This window comes from Peromyscus eremicus, chromosome 19, assembly GCF_949786415.1.
Source record: "Peromyscus eremicus chromosome 19, PerEre_H2_v1, whole genome shotgun sequence".
Lineage (NCBI taxonomy): Eukaryota > Metazoa > Chordata > Mammalia > Rodentia > Cricetidae > Peromyscus > Peromyscus eremicus.
In genome coordinates this window covers 28,587,869-28,606,347 of record NC_081435.1, presented here as the reverse complement: position 1 = coordinate 28,606,347, position 18,479 = coordinate 28,587,869, and the positions used below count along the sequence as shown (strand labels likewise).

The 18,479-nt window shown below is 38.2% G+C and overlaps 1 protein-coding gene across 1 annotated transcript in view; it reads left to right on the top strand.

Moving 5' to 3' along the window:
- Positions 1-16,407, top strand: part of Nr3c1 (nuclear receptor subfamily 3 group C member 1) — a 101,334-nt gene extending 84,927 nt beyond the window's left edge. The window contains exons 7-9 of the mRNA XM_059246563.1: positions 462-592; positions 10,910-11,067; positions 12,269-16,407. Of these exons, the coding sequence (XP_059102546.1) occupies positions 462-592; positions 10,910-11,067; positions 12,269-12,421 (442 nt within the window). The 3' untranslated portion in view covers positions 12,422-16,407. The remainder of the gene's footprint in view (positions 1-461; positions 593-10,909; positions 11,068-12,268) is intronic.
- Positions 16,408-18,479: the final 2,072 nt, after the last annotated feature.

Genomic DNA, 18,479 nt, shown 5'->3' with positions numbered 1-18,479 from the left:
TATTAATGCAAAAAGAAGCCATCAATTTGAAGGAGAATAAGAAGGGGAATATGGGAGAGTCTGGAGGGAGGAAAGGGAAGGGAGAAATGATGTAATTATATTATAATCTCAAAAAATAAAATAATTTAAAAAGGATAAGCAGACTAGAAGATCTGTAAAAATAACTGAATCCTAATGATTCCATTAAAGCATGCCTGTGGGCACTCCAGAATTATATAGCTTAATGAGTTATGAGTATAGCAAAGCATTCACAATTCTGAAACAACAGGAACCTAGTGTCTCTAAAGGGGTATTATCGACTAGTCTCTCCTGTTCTCCAACATTCTAGTTCTGTAAGGGATTAGTGACAGCAATAGGTACGCTTTCACTCAGGAGCTCACAAATTTGAAAACCAAAATTCAGCTATTATTTTAGACTAGCCCAATTTCTTTCTAACTCACACTTGTATTTGTGTCTCACAGGCAGAGAATGACTCTACCCTGCATGTATGACCAATGTAAACACATGCTGTATATCTCCTCTGAATTACAAAGATTGCAGGTATCCTATGAAGAGTATCTCTGTATGAAAACCTTACTGCTTCTCTCCTCAGGTTGGTGGACCACCTACTCACTTCTAAGATTCATATCTAAATATGGCATATGCATGGGGTGTGGAAGTTTTAAAACTATTGTTCTGTGTATATATTGTAGTAATTATACCAATTATACACAATTCCACTGTGTTTGGCTAGCCGGATGATTTTCAGAAAGGTAAAATGTAAGAAATGTGTATGTTAAGTGTTGCCAATATTAGTAAAATAAGTAGGTATTATAGAAATAGGTATGAGATCTGCCTCAGGATCTGTGTCTATCATCTTTCCTTCAACCCATCCATCTTCAGTACATCACTGTGTAAGACGAGAAAGGGTGCTAACATTAATAATTTTGTTTCTCTACTGCATTAGTTTTTATCTTTAGTGAGTACTACCATGTATGGAAAAAAGCCTAGAAAACTAACAGTTTATCAAAGCAATCAAAAGTTTAAACAAGACTAATGACATTTAGACTTTAATGAAATTGCTTTCATCTAGCAAAAATAATCAAACTAGAAAAATTCAAAAAAATACAGACTCTTATCTATATTAGTTATTTGACATCTTGAATAATTAATAAAAGGACAGTCTTACCTGGCATTCTCTAAAATATACAAGGAACTCTTCAAAGTCAACAACTAAAACAGCAACCTGGTTTTTATGGACTAAGAATATACAAAGATGCCTTACTAAAGAAGATAAAGACAGAAAGTCAGCATGACACAGTGCTGCCTGTCACATGCTGCAGGGACCTATCTAGAATGAACCAATCCAGAGTACTGAGCACACCAAATACTGGTAAGGACACACAGCACAGAACTCTCCTTCATTGCTAAAAGAACTGCAAAGTAGAATGGCCATTTCAGAAAAGTTTGTTTGGATTTTATAGGAAACTATCATAGTCTCACCATTTGATGTAGCAATTGCTTGATCAAATACAAAGCAACTGAAAACTTATGTCAATAAGGATATTTATAGCCAAGCTATTTATATTTGACAAAACATGGGAGCAATGAGATGTCCTCCAGTAGGTGAATGGATAAATTGATACATCCAAATAATGGTATATTATTCAACACTGAAAAGAGATACTCTATTGTGACAAGAAAAGACATCAATGAACCTTAAATATACACTATTATTAAGAGAAAAGAAGCTAACCTCTTAAGAGGGATCCCATCAACAAATTAAATGGAGAGAAACTTAAAGCAATTCCACTAAAATCAGGAACAAGATAAGGCTATCCACTCTCTCCATACCTATTCAATATAGTACTTGAAGGTCTAGCTAGAGCAATAAGAAAACTAAAGGAGATCAAGGTGATACAAAATATCATTATTTGTAGATGATATAATAGTATACATAAGTGACCCCCAAAACTCTACCAGGGAACTCTTACAGCTGATAAACACCTTTAGTCAAGTGGCTGGATACAAGATTAACTCAAAAAAAAAAAAAAATCAGTAGCCCTCCTATATACAAACAATAAATGGGCTGAGAAAGAAATCAGGGAATCAACACCCTTTACAATAGTCTCAAATAATATGAAAATATCTTGGTGTAACTCTAATCAAGCAATTGAAAGAACTCTACGACAAGAACTTCAAGTCTTTGAAGAAAGAAATTGGAGAAGATATCAGAAGATGGAAAACTCTCCATGTTCATGGATTGGTAGGATTAACATAGTAATAAAGGCCATCTTACCAAAGGCAATCTACATATTCAGTGCAATCCCCATTAAAATCCCAACACAATTCTTTACAGATCTTGAAAGAACAAAACTCAACTTGATATGGAAAAACAAAAACCCAGGATAACTAAAATAATTCTGTACAATAAAAGAACTTCCAGAGGTATCACCATCCCTGATTTCAAGCTCTACTACAGAGCTATAGTGATTAAAAAAACCCTGCATGGTATTGGCATAAAAACAGATGGGTAGATTAATGGAATCTAAGACCCAGACATACATCTACACATCTATGGACACCTGATTTTTTGACAAAGAAGCCAAAATTACATAATGGAAAAAAAGAATGCATCTTCAGCAAATGGTGCTAGTCCAACTGGACATCAGCATGTATAAGTGCAAATAGATCCATATCTATCACCCTACACAATACTCAAGTCCAAGTGGATCAAATACCACAACATAAATCCAGATACACTGAACCTGAGAGAAGAGAATATCCTTGAATGCATTAGCAGAGGAGACACTTCCTGAAGAGAACACCAATATAGCAGGCACTAAGATCAACAATTAATAATTGGGACCTCGTGAAACTGAAGAGCTTAGGACAAGACAGGAGCACTCAAAATAGAAAAAATATTTCCACCAACTTCACATCTGACAGAGGGCTGATATCCAAAATATATAAAGAACTCAAGAAACTAGACATCAACAAACTAAATAACCCAATTAAAAAATGGCATACAGATCTAAACAGAATTCTCAACAGAGGAATCTCAATTGGCTGAGAAGAAACATTTAAAGAAATGTTCAACATTCTTAGCCATCAAGGAAATGCAAATCAAAATGACTGAGATTTCATCTTACACATGTCAGAATGGTTAAGATCAAAATCACAAGTGACAGCTCATGCTGTCAAAGGCATGGAGTAAGGGGAACACTCCTCTACTTCTGGTGGAAGTGTAAACTTATACAGCCATTTTGGAAATTAGTATGGCAGCTTCTCAGAAAATTGGGAATCAATCTACCACAAGACCCAGCTATACCACTCTTGGGCATATACCCAAAGTATGCTCAATTTTTCCACAAGGACACTTGCTCAGCTATGTTCATAGCAGCTTTATTTGTAATAGCCAGAACCGGGAAACAACCTAGATGTCCCTCAAACTGAGGAATGGATAAAGAAAATGTGATATATTTATATAATGGAGTATTACTCAACTGTTAAAAACAAGAACATCATGAAATTTCAAGGCAAATAGATGGAACTAGAAAAATTCATCCTCATTGAGGTAATCCAGACCTACAAAGACAAATATGGTATGTACTCACTCATAAGTGGATATTAGCTGTAAACCAATCCACAGACACATAAAAGACTAGGTAACAAGGAGCGTTCTTTGAGGGGGGGAGACACTGGATCTCCCTGGAAAGGGGAAATAGAAGAAATTTCACAAGTGGACTGTGGGAGGATGGGGATGGGAACATGAGTGATCAGGTTGGGGTTGGGGCGGGGGTGTTTCGGGAGAGTACTGGAAGAGAATACTGAAGGGATGGGGAGTGGCATTTCAAAGTCAGGTAACAATGAATCTCTCAGGAATCTACAAGGACAACACCAGCTAAGACTCCTAGGAATAGGGGATATGTAACCTGAACTGGCCATCTGTGACCAAATTGGTGCCTATCCCAATTCTTACCAGAGAGGTGTCATCTAGCAACTAATGGAAACAGATGCAGACCCACAACCAAACATAAGGCAGAGTTCTGGGAATCCTGCAGAAGAGGAGGAGAAAGGAGTGTAGGAGCAACAGGGGTTAAGGACACCACCAGAAAACTCACAGAATCAACTAACCTGGGCTCATAGACACTGAACCTACAACCAAGGAGCCTGGATGGGACTGACCTAGACACTCTGTATATATGTTACAGTTGTGTAGCTGGTCCTCTTGTGGAACACCTAACAGCAGGAACATGTCTGTTTCCAACTCTTTTACTGGCTTTTGTGACCCTACTCTTCAATCTGGGTTGCCTTGCCCAGCCTTAATACATGGGGAGGTGCTTAGTCTTACTGCAACTTGATGTGCCATGTTTTGTTGATACTCATGGGAGACCTATTCTTTTCTAAACAGAAGAGGAGGAGTGAATTGGGGGTGGGAAGGGGGGAGACAGGGAGGAGGGAGGGGAAACTGCAGGAGGGATGTAAAATAAATACTACAAGGTCCTAAGTATCCATCCTTTCTCTAGATCACCAAGTCTACAATATAACATGGAGAGTATACCCAATGAAATATTGGTTGAATAAATGAAAAAAAAAAAAGAATCTAGGTATTGATAAGAAATAATTCAGAAAAAGCTTTTGTCACCTTAATAGAGCTGAGTCAAATGGGTCTTTATATGTAGAGGGACCATTATATAAGCCAGTTTTATTAATGTTATGGAAAAGGTTCATATTCATACGTACATAGTCACATGAACCTGAATGACTAAGTCTGTTGGAAGAAGAAAAATGTATTGGATTTTGAAGTTGAGTCATTTCCTGAAGTGTAGTTCCAATTCTACTACCACCTTTGGGAATTTCTTTTTGTCTCAGGTATATTACTTAATCTTTGATTAAAAGATGACAATATCAAAATAGTGATAGCATTGACTTTCAGTTGTCTTTATGGTCTGAAGACGTATCATGTTTTAAAAAATTTACAAATGCCTTGATTTACTCATTGATATACTGCACATGATGTATTTTCTTACAAGTATATGTTACTTGCTATTAAAGGGAACTTTTGTATGTCAGAAGAATAATTCATGACCCATAAAAGGAAAATGAGCGAAGAACATAAATGACCAAATCAAGGATGAAGTAGAGTAGATGTTTCACCGGGACATGGCTAAACACGCAGTCAGGCTCATTACAGAGAAATGAAAATGGAAACTGATTTTTTTTTCTTACAAGGAAAGTGAGGACAGGGGCCAGAGATGATTATGATTCTGCCCCACATGAATCTTTTCAGACAGAATTTTATTGTTATACCTATCAATTAAATTATTGTACTCTACAAGTAGAATATTGAAAATTCATTTTGGTATTATATGTTCTATCTTGTTTGTTGTTTTACTTTGGTTCCATATTAATAAAGTTGAATTCAGGAGTAATTTTTAAAAGAAAGAATCTAAGAATCATAGGGTTTCTGAAACAGCAGGGCAGGGCAGAACACCAGAACCTCTCCCAGAGCCTCTCTCTGGGCCTCTCTGACTTCCTTGATTTTTCTCACTAGCCCCGAATGTCATTCACAGTGGTCCCACTGCTAGCTTAGAGGCAAACTTGGTAGCAGTCTGTCCTTTGGTAAAACAGTTAGTTCTCACTCCTGGCACAAACAGCTGAACTGAACCCTACCCCATGCTCAGTGACCATTCACTCAATACTTTAACTGTATTTCGCACTTGTAGGGAATAGAGAAGAGGTACATACACTTCTCTTTGTTGAAGACCTTCCAACTCAATAGGAATACAGAATAGTGAGGTAAAAGTGAACAACTGTACAAAAAGGTATAAAATCAAGGGTAAGGACAGAATAATTATTTGCCAAAATGTGTAAACCAAATCAGTGTTCTTAAAGGAATGAAAAGAAGGATGGAATTAGAAAAGTCTGTTTCTTACAGAGGAAATTGAGAGTTGTCTGTTTGGAGATTTTGTTTTCTAATAAATTGTGAACAATTAACAAAATCAAAAGGGAGGTTCATCAAGGAACTGAGGGAGGCTGTGAGGAATAGTTTGATGTTCAGCATGCCCAGCAGTCCAGCCTTTCTTCAGAAATTCTACCAGGTATTTGTGGTGAAGAGGAGAGGAAAACTCACTTTTCTTCCAGTAAGAAAGAGATAAAAGCATTGGAAGTACATACAGTGTTTTTCCAAACAAAAGCAAAGCCTGCCCTATAGGAGAAACTGCTTCATCAGGACCATATCTGACCTGGAAAAAAGCAAATAGAGGATACTAGACCCCTTATAATAGCCCTCTTGACTCACAGAGAAGAAAAGAGGGGAATCGGCCTCTAGGAAATGTTCAGAGGCAGTAAAACTGAAACGTAATTATAAGAGAAAGCATTTAATTGGGGCCTGGCTTACAGCTTCAGAGGCTTAGTTCATTATGATGGCAGGGGGTGTGGTGGCAGGCAGGCAGGCAGGCGTGCTGGAGAAGTAGCTGCGAGCTACATCCTGATCTGCACGCAGAGAGAGAGACAGACAGACAGACACACAGAGACTGGGCCTGTTGTGGACTTTGTAGACCTTACCCCACAGTGGCACACTTCTAACAGGGTCACACCCACTCTAACAAGGTCTTACCTCTTAGTCCTCCTAATCCTTTCACAGTTCCACTGGTAATTAAAGTCAAAATTATATGAGCCTATGGGGCCATTTGTATTCAAACCACTACAGTACCATAAACAACATTAAACATAACCCAGAGCCTAGCCAGATTAACACACTGTCTCCCACAAAATGTCTAATTTCATCAGTCCTGATAATTTTTGTCTAGCTTTCAACAAAAAGCAAAGGCCATGCTAAAAGGCAATAAAAAGCCACAAATCTCAAGAAACAAAGCAAGCATTTAAATCTGATCCCAAGCCATTGGCATTATCAGGTAGGAATTAAAATAACTACAGTTTATGCTAAGGACACTACATAGAAATAGATTCATAGACTGCTAAGGAATCATTCCTCTAAGGAAATGCTACAAACAAAAGATGCTGACATGCAGATTCAGAATGCTCCAACAGGCATTATCATTAGTTGTAGTGCAACCAGGAAACAGTGAACAGAGGTCAATAGAAACTTCTAGATCAAATATAAAGACAAAAAAGAATTAAAAGGGTTGGAGGAGACCATGAGAAGTGGGAAGGGAAAGAGGGAGAAGTCCTAAAAGCTCAGAAATTTCTAAAATTAGAGACAGGCACCAAAATGTGGGTCCAGGAAGCTCAGAGAACACCAGGCCAAAAAAAAATCTGCATTTTGGCATGTCCTCTTCAAATTACAGAAAACCAAAGACAAAGGAAAAATATCTTGAAAGAGTCATAGTTTAAAAAAAATACACAGATAGACCCCACCAACCTCAGACAATAGAGCCAACAGAATTATCCCTCAGAAATGAAGATGGGGCCAGGCATGGTAGCAGACACCTGGAATACTAGCACTCCAGAGGCCAAGGGCTGGAATTCAAGCCAGCCATGGCTACCTATGAAGACTATCTGAAGAAACAAAGTAATAGGTAAAATAAAAACTTTCTCAAACAAACAGAAAAAAGGTAGGGAATTTGTGAACACCTTTACATCTATCTTACATGAGCTATTTTAAAATGTTTTTCAGAAGAAAGGAAAATACATGTCAGAATTATGGATGTGCTACATAAGAAAGAAAGCATATTAGAAAAGGGATGCACGAGGTAAAATGTCACTTTTGTCTTAATATTAAATAACTATTAGAGTAACAATAATCAGGTACTAGGGGTCTGGAGAGATGGCTCAGTGGTTTCCAGCAGCACATGGCCGCTCAGAACTGTCTGTAACTCCAGTCCCAGGGATCCTATGCCCTCTTCTGACTTCTGCCACATATACTTGTGGGGCACAAACATATCAGGCAAAGCACCCATACACACACAAAACAATGTGTTTTTAATTAATTAATAATCAAGTATTAGATGATTGAAGTGCATGGATATGTAAAGTGAACGACAGCAATATTGTAATAGTTACAAGGGAAGAGTTGGGTATACTCTGGCATTGACATTGCCTGTTAAAGTGGTATAGTGTATTGTGGAAGGGTAAATAGGTTAGTTGAAAATGTATACTGTGGATGATACAGTAGTCACTTAAAAGAGTTCAAACTGTCGAAGGAAAAACTGAATCATGAAGTAGTTCATGAAAACTGAAGGCTGATGTGACAGCCTGCAGTAAGCCTTAGGCCAAATTCTAAGGGCTGGAAGTCTGTCTCACATGCAAGATTCCCCAACTTTCCCAGACCGAAAACCCACACCCTTCCTCTCAAGTGGCAAGGCAGGACTGCTGGGCCACAAGCAAAAGTGGTTTCTGTCTCCCATCTCTGTTGACTTGAATCAACTCCAAACCTGATGTACTTCATCAGAACAGGAGTACATCTCGGGGCAAGGGCTGGAGCTCCAGGCTTCTCTCTGCTCCCACCTTGTTTATGCAAAGAGAAGAAACGACTACATATGAGCAAAGGCATGCCTCAGAAACAAAAAAGAAAACTGCATTCTTGGTACAAAGCTGCCAGCTTCAGTCAGTTCCTCCAGCTGTTTATAAAATGTGCTCATGGGAGGCATGTCAGCTAAGAAATGAAAAACTACAGACAGGACAAAGGTGGACAAGAAAGAGAAATGAAAACCTGCATCCCTCCTAAAAGGGAGATAGAAAAGTCCAGTGTAAAAGAGAAAAATAAAAAAGAAAAGGAGAATGTCTGGGCTGAATCCCCTGGTGGCATTGCAGAGAAGCTGTGGGATGTGGGACAGCCCACTGACCGGAAGGAAAAACAGGACAAGAATATTGCCTGCAGGTTTGGTGGGGGGGATGCAGTAAAAAAGAGAGTAGTGAAGCTTAAAAAAAATGGAGGAAGAGGAAGATGATGATTAACAATAAACTGGGTCTAGTTTGGTTTTTTCTTGTCAATAAAGTATTAAACAGCTCCCTTTAAGGAAAACAAAACCTGCAATGGAAGGCTGTGTAAGGTTTGCTTTGAACTCTCCAGCCTGGGGATAGTTGACACACCCCCAATATGCCTGTAGACATCCCTGTCCTGGTGGTATTTTCAGTAGCTCCTACCTCAGTACAGTATGGAGGCTGTAAACGGGAGTGTTTGCATCCTCGGGAGTCTCTGACGTAACTTACACAACATAATTATCCTGGTAGCCAAATACGACTGTGTGACTGAAAAATGGATTGCTGTCTTACTGACATCCTCTGTGCCTTTAAGTAAATACAATTTTTTAAATTAAAAAACATCAAAGGTGCAAAAAGAGGCCAATCTAGAAAGGAAACAAAGGACAAACATGCTGAGGAGAGGAAGTTAGAGACAAGGCAGGTTCTAACCAGTTTTGTCAACAAGCACAGTAAACACAGCCAGCCAGAACACGGCAGGCTTCTTAGAAGCCAGGATGAAAGTGCTTGCCACCATGGACTCTGACCAAGACACTATTACAGGATAAACTTAGGTCGAAGGAAAGTAGCAACTCACGTTTATTAAGGAATAAAAGATTAAGGGAGTGGGAAATAGATACATTTAAACTGACATTTGCCTATGTAGAAAATAACAGAAATATCTTTGTGGGCTAAAAACAACTAAAAAAAAAAAATCACATAATAAACCCAAAGGGGAATCTGGTAAAAATGGATGCTTAATTTCAAGGATGACAACTAGAGTATGCAGATTATCAATTTTTGTGGGCACAGTGGAGGGTGCAAGAAGACACAATGAGAAGTGGAAGGTAGGAGCTGGGAGGCAAGAGGAGGACAAGAGGGAACATGACAAGAGATGCCACATAAGGGAGTCCAAATAAATTCAAATATATCCATAATGTCAGGAAAAATGGAGATGAAGTGAATGCTGGAAGCATAATTTTGAAGTGGATTTTTAAACATCCCCCAACTTTACGGTATTTACAAAAGTACGAAATGAAGACACTGAATCGCTGTAGTAAAAGGATACTTTGCAATGTACGAGATGGCAAACTTCTGCAAAGAGCCATCAGCGAATACCTACAACTTTATAACTTCTGTCACAGCTACTCAGTCTGCCCTCTGGCATCAACAGTCATGGGTTACACAGTACCTAACCCTAAATCTGGAGAATGCAGGTTAGGGTCTCTGAAAAGTACTGACACTCAGAGATCCTTGTATTAAACTACCCAGCTCTTCCTGCCCCTAACCATTGTTACCACAGCAGTATTTGTAGGAGCACACTTGGAGAAATGTAGCCATCTACAGAAGTTGAAACACCACGAGAGCAAATGACCATGATCAGCCCTTAGTACCACTGAGTATTGGAGAGTAATAAGAAAATAAAAGTTACCCCAATATTACAATCCAGATTTCATGAGGTATGGCTAGTTCTTAAATGGACACAGAACCAGATATTTGCTCCCTAGAAAGGACTGTATGTAGGGGATGACAAAGTAAAGATCATCTTTCCTCTTATACTAGAATCATAAAATTTTAGTATGCTAACATGTTTTTAATGGTGCATGCTAAGTTTAAATTTCTAATTAACTAGCAATATGATACATATGCTTACTATGTAGCTGGTGGGATAAAAGTTGTTGCTAAAGCCTTCTACCTGGAAACAGCACTAACTGAAAGTGAAGAATACCAGCCAAAGTTAACTAAATCATGAGTTATCATTTAATCTTCAAAAGAGGCTTGTCATCACCAGCTCCCATTTTATAAGATAGAAAACAAATGACCCCCAGTTCTCAATCACCCTATACTTCCACTTCACTATAGTCCCCCAGTCCTTTGAAAATGCATGGATTTTAGAACGCATTAAAAGTCCGTTGTAACAATGAAGTATGCATGAAATGTCCTACTTGGTGCGTGACAAGTTACAGCAAGGAAATTCTTTAACCGACTTCATCTTACCTTTTAGTTCCTAAGGAAGGGCTGAAGAGCCAGGAGTTATTTGATGAGATTCGAATGACCTATATCAAAGAGCTTGGAAAAGCCATTGTCAAAAGGGAAGGAAACTCCAGTCAGAACTGGCAGCGGTTTTATCAACTGACAAAACTTTTGGACTCCATGCATGATGTAAGTATCAAACACAAAGCCAAAACAACAACAAAAAGAAAAACAGAGGCTGGGTGTGGTGCACATGCCTTTAATCATAGCACAGGCTGAGGTAGAGGCAAGTGGATTTCTATGAGCTCCAGGACAGTCAGAGCTGTCTAAGAGAGATCCTGTCTCAAAAACAGAGACAGAAACAGAGAGAAACATAAGAATCTTGTGGGATATGTTTTAATTGGTACATATTTTATATATATATATATATATATATATATATATATATACACACACACATATATACATATATACACACATATATATTATGTAATTATATACCAATAAGTAATTCCCCCTCTCTCAGTTTATATATTTTAGTGATCATTCAAGTTAAATTTGTAGACTTCAATTTTGTACACATTTCTCTTAAGTCTTACTATTCTAGTCATTTCCATGAAAATACCATGTTATCACAGAGTTTAATAGTCATACTTTTTTTTTAGTAGATTTCCCTGTTCTACACAAAAGCTATTAAATTACCCTAGTTTCATTTCCCGTATTTCAGTACTAGTCCAGGCTGGCCTCAAACTCACAGCCTTCCCTGCTCCTGCTCCTCCTCAGTCTGCTAAGTGCTGGGATTCCAGACATGCCAGGCTTTCATTCTGCACACGGTCGAAGAAATTTAAAATGTCTTTGTACTTAAGTGCTCATTTTATTTCAATAAGTTTTCTTCTCTGGGAATTCCAATAAATACTGATATATTTTAGATCAAATTTTAAAAAAGGCCAACAGAGCATAAACAGAGTCTGCACCAGGTCTTCTGCATATGTATTATGGTTTCCAGTTTAGTGTTTTTTATGGGATTCCTGAGTGTGTGAACGAGTGGGTCCCTGAATCTTATTCCTTCTCTTGGGCTCTTTGTCTTATTCAACTCCAACGTGCTAACTTTTGTTTTACTTTATTATATTTTATTTTGTCATGTTTGGTTGTTATCTCTTAGAAGCCTGTTCTTTTCTAATGAGAGACAGAAAGGGAGTAGATTCAGGGAGGAGGGGAAGGGAGGAGAGGAAGAACTAGGAGGAATAGAGGAAGGGGAAACTGTAGTCAGGATATACTGTATGACAAAAGAATCGATTTTCAATAAAAGGGGGGGAAGGAGAGGCAACAGAAACAAGGCACTCACACTGCTGTGCTTTCAAGCCTCATTGTACTGTGTCTTCTCTTGCAGGTGGTTGAGAACCTCCTTAGCTACTGCTTCCAAACATTTTTGGATAAGTCCATGAGTATTGAATTCCCAGAGATGTTAGCTGAAATCATCACTAATCAAATACCAAAATATACGAATGGAAACATCAAAAAGCTTCTGTTTCATCAAAAATGACTGCCTTACTAAGAAAGGTTGCCTTAAAGAAAGTTGAATTTATAGCTTTTACTGTACAAACTTATCAATTGGTCTTGTAGATGTTTTGTTGTTCTTTTTGGTTTTGTCTCGTTTTGTTTTAAATACGCACTACATGTGGTTTCTAGAGGGCCAAGACTTGGCAACAGAAGCAGTTGAGCCATCACTTGGAGGTGATGGAGAAGCAGACAGTGAAGTGTATTGGTTGGTGTATCACAGAAATAAAAACAGCTGCGTGGAGGCATGTCCACTATCTCCACTCTCGGTGAAGGACCGCACCTAAACCACCAGTGCCCAAAGTCCATGTGATCAGCTTTCTGCTCAGACTTTCAGTTGGCTGGATAAAACTTCTAGACTTTCTGTTGGTGTATTTTTCCCATGTATAGTTAAGATAGCATTTTTGATTTATGCATGGAAACCTGAAAAAAGTTTACAAGTGTATATCAGAAAAGGGAAGTTGTGCCTTTTATAGCTATTACTGTCTGGTTTTAACAATTTCCTTTATATTCAGTGAACTATGCTTGCTCGTTTTTCTTAAATAATTTTTGTATTCAAGTTATTGTACAGCTGTTTAAGATGGGCAGCTAGTTCATAGCTTTCCTAAACTCTAAACATTAATCTTCTGTGTGAAAATGGGTTGGTGCTTCTACCCTGATGGCACTTAGCTATCAGAAGACCACAAAAATTGACTCAGATCTCCAGTATTCCTGTCAAAAGCTATTATTTTGTATATATCTGCTTCCATGGAGAATTAGATAGGTTGTGCAGATTACCGTCCTAACTGGTGTAGAGCACCTACCTAGTCAGTGACCCTCTGGGTAAACTGTGGATGACGGTCACAAAAGACTGACTGTAAGACAGTAACTACCAAAAGGCCCAGTTTGCACCTAATGCTCCATCTCTACAACGGCGAGATGGCAACAAAGTTTATAACCAACTCTTTCAGGACCTTCTGGAGTGGTTTGTGTAACAGCTTCAAATTTATGATTCCAGATCATGGGACAAAGCGGAGAGATTTTTTTTAAATCAGCCCAAGTTACTTCTCTCATTAAACTTTACCCCAAGCTAATCTCTAATACATCAAGAATGGCTAGACACCCATTTTCACATCCCCACCTGTCACCAATTGGTCTAGCTTTCCTGGTGGTACAGGAAATCAGCTACTGATTTTTGTTATTTAGAACTGAATGTCAGGCATCCATGTTTGTCCAACTACACATCCCTCCATGTGCCATAGCATTTAACAGAGGTCTTGTGAACTTCTTCACATTGAGAATTCTCATTTTAAACAACAGAAGCTGTAGTAGCCTTTTCTGTGTGCACCTTACCAACTTTCTGTAAACTCAAAGCTTAACACACTTACTAAGCCACAAACAATTTGATTTCTACTTAAGGTGGCCAAATTATTTGTGTAATAGAAAACTGAAAATCTAATATTAAAAATATGAAACTTCTAATATATTTTTATATTTAGTTATAGTTTCAGATATATATCATATTGGTATTCACTAATCTGGGAAGGGAAGGGCTACTGCAGCTTTACATGCAATTTATTAAAATGATTGTAAAATAGCTGTATAGTGTAAAATAAGAATGATTTTTAGATGAGATTGTTTTATCATGACATGTTATATATTTTTTGTAGGGGTCAAAGAAATGTTGATGGATATCCTAGATGATTTATAGTGTGCGAGAGCATCCATACAGGCTTCAGTGGTCTTGGAAGTCAAAACCGGTTTGCTCTAAGCTAGGAAGAGGGAGATGGAGACTGGCCCTGTGTGCAGTGGGGGTTGTTGAGGCTTTGACCCAATCAGATCCCAGGGGACTAATTCCCCACCTCCCATTCTAACCATCCTTATCCACCTTGACCCTGCCAGTGCAGGGTTAGTTTATTAAATCCCCCCTTGCGCTAACGTACATAAAGAGGACAGAAAGGTGGCGCTTATGTAGTGGTAGGCACCATCTAGAAACAGGGTTATTGCAGCCTCCCCACAGGTTAACAGAAACAGAGGCTTTAGAAGTTTGGCAATAATATGAATAGAGGTACCAGCAATATGTAAATACTACAGAATCCCATAGGTCACCAATAATACACTAATCCTTTCCATCCTACAATAGTTTATTTCCAAGTAAAATGAGGACATGTTTGTTTTCTTTGAATGCTTTTTGAATGTTGTTATTTTCAGTATTTTGCAGAAATTATTTAATAAAAAAATGTAATCCTTTGCTTTTTTAATTCTCTCTAAAAGGGAATGTTCACTTTGTAATGGTTTAAATTGGTCTCAAAGTACTTTAAGATAATTGTAACCCAGCTGGATGTGAAATTCATGGTGCCTAAGAAATACCACTTGAATATTATCAATGACAGTGTTAAGTTTCAAAATGAGCTTCTCAAAAATAGATTATTGTACATTTATGGAATGTTATATGGTTAAAACCAGATAGCACATCACACAAAAAAATCTTTCAGTCCCAACCAGCTTGGCTCTCAAAAAAATTACAGCTCCAAAAAAGAAAAAAGGAAAAGAAAAAGATATATGTGCTTTGTTATTAACAGAAGGCAACAGACATTCATAAAACTACAATAGGAAGCTTTCTATTAAATGGATCAAGTGAGCCTTCGCTATGTAGGAAAAAAGAAAGCGATCCTCATTTTGATTGAGTAGATGTGAGAAAGCTATGGTACTGTTTGAGAGCAGCTTCGATTTCTGTGTGGTTTCATACCATTCCAAACTATTTAGATTTATAATAACTTCAGTGAGAGTTGGTGAAATGTCTACATGACTTACAACAGATCTTGAAAACTATCTCTAATTACTAGTAGGACAAAAAGGGACATTGTGGGTATTTTAGGCATTGACTTGGGATACTGTAGAAGCAGAAGTTAGAAGACAGGAAGCTTGGGGAAGGGAAGGGATTGTAAGCCTTCTCTTAGGAAAGACAAAACAACAAGTGAGACCACCCCAAAGGGACAAGGGACATGTTTAGTGTGTGCAGTCCTTGATGATGAGCGCAGGGTGAACTCTGGTGAGCATGTTAAGAAGCCAGCCTCCCCAGCACTGCAGAGTAGGGCCAGGGCAGGGTGGGACAGGACAAGCAATTCCAGTTGGCCATTGGTCTCAGTATGTGCCCCCTCTTCTGTACTGAGACCGTATCACCATGAGATGAACCGTCTTCTTTACTGAGACCATATCACCATGGGATGAACCGCGGTATTATGCTTGCTTCTGTCAACATTCAAGGATCATGGTAGCCTTCAGTGAGCTTTACATCTTGGTTGGTCACCCAACAATAAGCTGTAGTTGAATGTGTTTCTTATGTGCCTGGTTTCAGTGTTAGAAGGTGAAATAAAAGTGTGCAGGAGACACTGCAAACCACTTCAGATGGAAGTTTGCTCACTTTCCAGACTTTAGTCAGCCTGGTTCATCAGAGTTGATGACCAGGTTTTCAGGAAAGGGTTGGCTTCTGTCTAGAACATGCCTGAAAGGATTTTATTTTCTGATAAATGGCTGTATGAAAATACCCTTCTAAATAACCTGCTTAACTACATATAGATTTCAGTGTGTCAATATTCTATTTTGTATATTAAACAAATGCTATATAATGGGGACAAATCTATATTATACTGTGTATGGCATTATTAAGAAGCTTTTTCATTATTTTTTATCACAGTAATTTTTAAATGTGTAAAAATTAAAAACCAGTGACTCCTGTTTAAAAATAAAAGTTGTAGTTTTTTATTCATGCTGAATAACCTGTAGTTTAAAAACTGTCTTTTTACCTACACAGTGAAATGTCAGACTGTAAAATTTTGTGTGGAAATGTTTAACTTTTATTTTTCATTTAAATTTGCTGTTCTGGTATTACCAAACCACACATTTGTACTGAATTGGCAGTAAATGTTAGTCAGCCATTTACAGCAATGCCAAATATGGATAAACATCATAATAAAAATATCTGCTTTTTCATTATGTGACTCCCAACATGCTTTCATAGAACCTATATAGTTACAACTTTTTTTTTCTCCTCATTCTACTGACAGCGAAGTTCCCACTTAGAACTCGATAAGGTGGACATTTAAATGCCAATGTGACAGCTAGTGTGTGCATAGGAAAATGACATTTGTTCAAAATGAGCTTAACCCTGATGCCCAAAACTCTAAAAGATTATCTCACCCATGTCTTCAGTGCTCATGTGGTTATGATTTCACAGGATCTTAAATGCAGGAGAAACTGACTCCTGTAACTGCTTAGATGTAACATCCTTTATTCCTAAAGATGACATTTTTATGTAAACAAGTGTTATCTAAGAGAAAGATTAATAGCTTAATCTAAAATCCACACTTTCTCTTAGAAATGCAAATAAGTCAGCACAGCAAATGTACAATACAGAAGATCAAGGCTGTGGAAGTGGAAAGTCATCTATCTATCAGTATCTTCTAAAACATGCTCATGTTTCCTATACCTTTCCACGGAATACTGCTATCATTATGATAAAAAAGCATTCTAACTTAAAAAGTACATTTTCTGTATCTATCTTATGTAGTCCAGCTATTGGCTGCAGGCCTACTATATAAATACAAGGACACTGGCAAGGCTTAAGACACTTAAGACTTGGAGCTTGGGCAGTCCAGAACCGCCTTTCTTGGTATCTTAAGGTGCAATACCAATACCCTAGATACGGCACCAGTGTCTAGTGTCCACACTTTTGCATGCACATGCAGAAGCCAGAAGGGAACACTGCTGTCTTCCTCTATCACTCTCTGCCTTATTCCCTAAGACAAGGTCTGTCAGTGACTCTGAAGCTTACTGGTTCAGCTAGACTGACTGGCTGGCTAGTGAGCTCCTAGGACCTGCCTGACTGCCCTGCAGTGCTGGGGTTACAGGCATGTATGTCCACATCAGCTTGTTTACATGGATTCTGGGTATTCAGACTCAGATATCCATATGTCAGAGCGAGAGTTCTTACTAAGCCAAACCAACCACCCATTCCCATTCTTGTTATACCATTTACTTTCAAGTATTAACCTGTTTTTGTAAAGCACCTTTACACATACTATACCAGTTAATCTTCACTCAATGAATAAATGAAGACAAGTAATGCTAGTAACTCAATTTCTAAAATTACAATGGAAACCTCTGTAATGAAGCCCTTTAGTTACCAGGTATCAGATAGCAAGTCTCTGGCATCCTCACAGACAACTGATATTTTCTGCTTTTCATTTGTCTACTGCTTCACTGAGCACTTACTACGTGTCAGATAACATGCTACAATATGTTATCTTACTTCATCTTTGCAGCTCTATAAAGTAGTACTCTTATTCTCACATGTATGAGGGAAGTATGGCTTGAAAATCTGAGTAATCTTCTGAGGCTTACAAAGCTTGGAAATAGCTGAGGAGAACTTGACATAGACACTTGGCTCTGGAGTTCCTGTTCTTAACCACTTCTGGGGACAGAGGAATGAGAAGCTCCTAAGTGCAGCAGCTGAGCCTTTGAGTCCTTGTCTTCGGACATGATCTCAATCCCATCCTCAGTTTCTTAATTCTTTTCTTTTTGGAGATTGCAGTTGCAATCATTTCCCCTTCTTCCTCTCTCAAACTCTCCCATGTACCCCTCCTTGCTCTTCTTCAAATTCATGGCCTCTTTTCTTCATTAACTATTGTTATATGCATGCATGTGTATGTACGAGCATGCATGTGTGAGCATTCCTAAATATATGTAAGTACAACCTGCTCAGTCTATACAATGGGACTTGTATGTATGTTTCCAGACTCCTGAGGAAATTGAGGGTGAAAAACCAACTCCAGAGAGATTTTAGAAAACCCTTTGGTTTTTCAAATATACAAGGAATCTGTATGTCATTTAACAGCACTCAAAGCAAATCAACAAACCTTCAGGCAAAATGATGCAAAAAGGTTACAATTGAGCTGAGGAGGAAAGTTGTTTACAAATGGAAACTGTGATACAAGTCAAATCTGGTCCTATGTTAGCAACAACAAAAACACTATCTAAACCTTCGGTATAAAAAGCTTAAATTG